We start from the raw sequence: 3976 nt of genomic DNA, 5'->3' as shown, positions 1-3976 counted from the left end.
GTAACATGAAACTACATTCATTTATCCTATGTAACTCTAAGTTCATAACATTATCCATCTATTTATAATTAAATTTTATTGTTTTATTGCCCTTTGAACCATGTCTAACTGCTATCCACACCATTATAAGTTGTGAATTACTCAGGGAAAGTCCAGCTCACATTACACTAACGAAATACATTACTCACGAGCTACTACGAGCTGCTCATGTGTGTGCCTCATGAAACATTTTTATTATAATATTATAATTATATATTTTACCTAATCTAACCTTAACTAACCTAAAAAGATCCCTATTTTAACATTTTAGTTACTTTAAACTAAAAATAAAATTTTAAAATAAAACACTTAACCAATCTTCTTTTTTTCTTGCTGTCGTCTGTTGAAGAGATTTAACCCTAATTTTTCATAGTAATGATAGTAATGCACTTATTTTCTATTTAATTAAATAATGCACCAAAGAATATAGACTAATAACATGCAAATAGCAGACAAATTCCCTTACCTCTAAAACTTTTTCTGGGTTCCTAACTATGGGACAAGAGTTGTTACAATTCATCCAAGATAGTTGTTAACTTTCTCACAGGAACGATGTTGGTACTGTGAGTGAAACTGACATTGAACCCTTCAGAACATAATGTTATACAATACATCATTTGATAGATGAAAACCTTGACTTTCTATTGGTTATAGTTAATATATAATGAAATGTAAGATAGAACTATCAATGAATCGTGAAATAGAGGATGTGACAGATAGGGGTGGCAAGATGGGTCTGATTTTCTAATCAATAGCTCTGTAACCAAACAAAATTGAAGACTATAAAAATTATAGTTTGTCTGAGCAATGATGATTTTCTAGAGAGTAATTTATCTTTAATTTTGTACTTTTTCGAGGGGTGGTGGATAAAATAGGGAAGATGACATGCTAAGAGAAAATATGTCACGTGTGTCACACTAGGAGAAATTCAGGTTGTGTTTTTTAATATTGTCTTGTAGAATGAAGAACTTAAAATTTATATACTATGAAAATATGGATTTTTGGCTAAGATTTTATGCTATTCTAATTGGTATAACTTAAACAAAAAGTAGTTTAATAAAACTTTGAATGTAAGACACTAAAACCTTGTGTAATGTACAGTAAAGGATGCCCGTGGCAATAGGGTTAATCACTTTTTTTTTATATATAAAATTTGGGCAAATGTTTTCCACTTCTGAACAAGTAAAAAAATAATGTGCTTGCCCCTGGGCAAGTAATTTAAAAAAAAAGGTTGCACCCTGTGCATGTATATATTACTTATGTAGTTCTACAGTGCTTTCAAGTATTAATAAGTAAACTGAGTTTATAGTGAATACATCCAGTGTTGAGTACTTAACAATATATATATGTGTGAATATACTAGATATACTTCCGCAAGGTCCCCGAAAGTGTTCTGTTTCAAGAGTAAATAAAACCAAAATTAAGAATAACAAATATTTTTATTTCTTGCTTTTGAAGTTCATATGCCATGCAGAGTACATAATTCTTCTCGTAATTCATGAAATGTGTACATTTTACTGACGTCATAGCAGTACAAATTGCAACATTAAGCATCCCTTATGTGACATCATTTTAGTGCCCACTTACTGACTAACAGACAACACACTACTGGTGTGAGTGGTTAAAACAGGTGACACCTCCCGGCAACCTTCAGCCCCTTTCAGGGAAATGACTAATGTAGTACTGCAGTATTTTCAAATATTAATAATTAGACTGATATTAAATATGTAACTCATTGCCACAAACCAAAAGTTCACTAATTTGAAACAAAAAATCTATTTATGCAGAAAATATACTTTCATCTTAGAACACTCAACTGATTCAAATAATGCATTCTTCACTATACTTAAATTGGAAGAAGTCAAGAAATATCAATCAGAACCTAAAATACAATCCAAAACATTTTATAACTTACGTGGTCGAGGAGGAGGTTTTTTCTTCAGATGACCAGCTTTTCCTTTTGGTCTTATAATTGTGGGTTGACTTAAAGGCTGTATTCCATGAGGTTGGGTAAGGTTCTTGTTATGACTCTTTAATTGATGCTTATGTTCCTAGAAAAAAAATAATTGGAAACCTATATTTACAAGTACAAATAATTTATTCTTCTAAAAGCCTAAGTAGGGGTCATAAAGATGTTAAAGTTTTCTATCCAATTCACAGCCTGATGAAAACAATTTTCTAAAATATTACACACAAAATTAAATCAGGTAAAATTTTCTTATGTTGTACTGGTGACTACAAACGTGAATTTGGTACGGACAGATCACTAAAATGAAAGGTGAAAGGGGTGTGTCAAGTAGATATTTTAGAAAATATAAATATAATAATCATAAACAGAAATCGGGATTTTTCTCGATTTACAAACAAAAGTAGGAAACTTGAGCACTATAGATTTAAATGTGCTAAAACAGCAAAAGTTTAATACAATTACAAAGAATAGAATGAACAGATACCCGAGACAAAAGCAGAAGAGACTTCCATAACTGATTTACTCTATTAAGTACCTCCTGCAGAAAATATTATTATTTGTTTTCAAATATTGTAACTAATACAAACAGTTATGGTCATTGGTCAATCAGATAAAACCTGCTTACAAAGAATGCACAAATAAAAACTAGTCCCAGTGCAATACCTACTCACATGCACAAATAATGCTTCTGCAATACAACTTATCATCAGCATACATTTCACCTTTGATCACAAGTTATTGTTTAATTACTATGAGTGCCATAGAAAGATGTCCATTGTTATTTTACAAAAGGTTTGAAGTCATACTGGGAATTATTACACCTTAAAAAATTATGTACCAAGTCCTATTCTACCCCAGGAACTATACTACTATTATCAGTTTAATAACCCTAACTATGCATTATGTAATAAACTTCTGCCAAGTTTAGTGAGGTCAATCTTAGGTCAAACATCTTGACAAGCCTTTTACAGACCCTCTATTAAATGTGCAGATTAGTTTCCAGGACATGTATAAAGAGACCAAAGGCATAAAAAATCCACTGGAACTGCATCAAGCGATTTAACAGATGTATAATTATATAGAATTGCTGTGATTCTAGTTTATTCTGCCATCTTTCTTGTGAAAATGGCCATTGAGTTAGAAGTGTGGCTTGAAACCTATGACGTATGAACTTTTAGTGTTTGAGCCTTCATCAAATTAAAGTTCAAGTGAGTAGTAGCAAGAGGCTTTCTAAGTAAGAGACTTCTCCTTCCTAACCATGGTATTCACTTTTCAAAAGAAGGTATTGTCCTAAACAATCAACTTTGAAATGTTGTGTCCTTAGGCTGTACGTCATTTAACAATATCAATATACAAATATTTTTCTTTGGAAAGGCATTTTATATCTCTTCAGGACTGAACTGAAAAAATTTAAGAAGTACACGTGAACCAAATATAAAGGAGCTAAACCTATCACTCGTGGTGCTACAACCTGCACCTGCAGGAACTGACCATTGTAAGACTTGTATTAAAGTTTTTCTTCATTACCCATTTAAGCCGTCTCCAGCCATTATTAGTCTCAAAGTGGGTTCGTCGTCATCGAACCATTGTAAGAGTTTATACAACTCATTCAAATGAAGTGTTATTAATCCTCTGTTGAATTTTCAGAACATGGAAAGAATGCATGAAATGTTTTTTTAGAGCTATAAATTAGATAATAATAAACTATAACTGTAATAACAAAATTACACTAGGTTGCAACATTTGTTTTTTTTAAGTTCCATAATGAACAAAACATTTCTAGTGTAGCTGTATTTTTGTTTATCAGAAATATAAATTTAACCAACTAATTACACTAGGTTGCAACATTTGTTTTTTTTAAGTTCCATAATGAACAAAACATTTCTAGTGTAGCTGTATTTTTGTTATCAGAAATATAAATTTAACCACTAATTACACTAGGTTGCAACATTTGTTTTTTTAAGTTCC

At 31.1% G+C, this 3976-nt stretch overlaps 1 protein-coding gene across 1 annotated transcript in view; it reads right to left on the bottom strand.

Moving 5' to 3' along the window:
* LOC106466218 overlaps positions 1 to 3976 on the bottom strand; it is a 95445-nt gene that overhangs the window by 69724 nt on the left and 21745 nt on the right. The window contains exon 4 of the mRNA XM_013926467.2: positions 1955 to 2090. Within this exon, the coding sequence (XP_013781921.1) occupies positions 1955 to 2090 (136 nt within the window). The remainder of the gene's footprint in view (positions 1 to 1954; positions 2091 to 3976) is intronic.

Source organism: Limulus polyphemus, unplaced genomic scaffold, assembly GCF_000517525.1.
Source record: "Limulus polyphemus unplaced genomic scaffold, Limulus_polyphemus-2.1.2 Scaffold2189, whole genome shotgun sequence".
NCBI lineage: Eukaryota > Metazoa > Arthropoda > Merostomata > Xiphosura > Limulidae > Limulus > Limulus polyphemus.
Note: the sequence above shows the minus strand (reverse complement) of the source record. Positions and strands in the feature narration are given on the sequence as shown.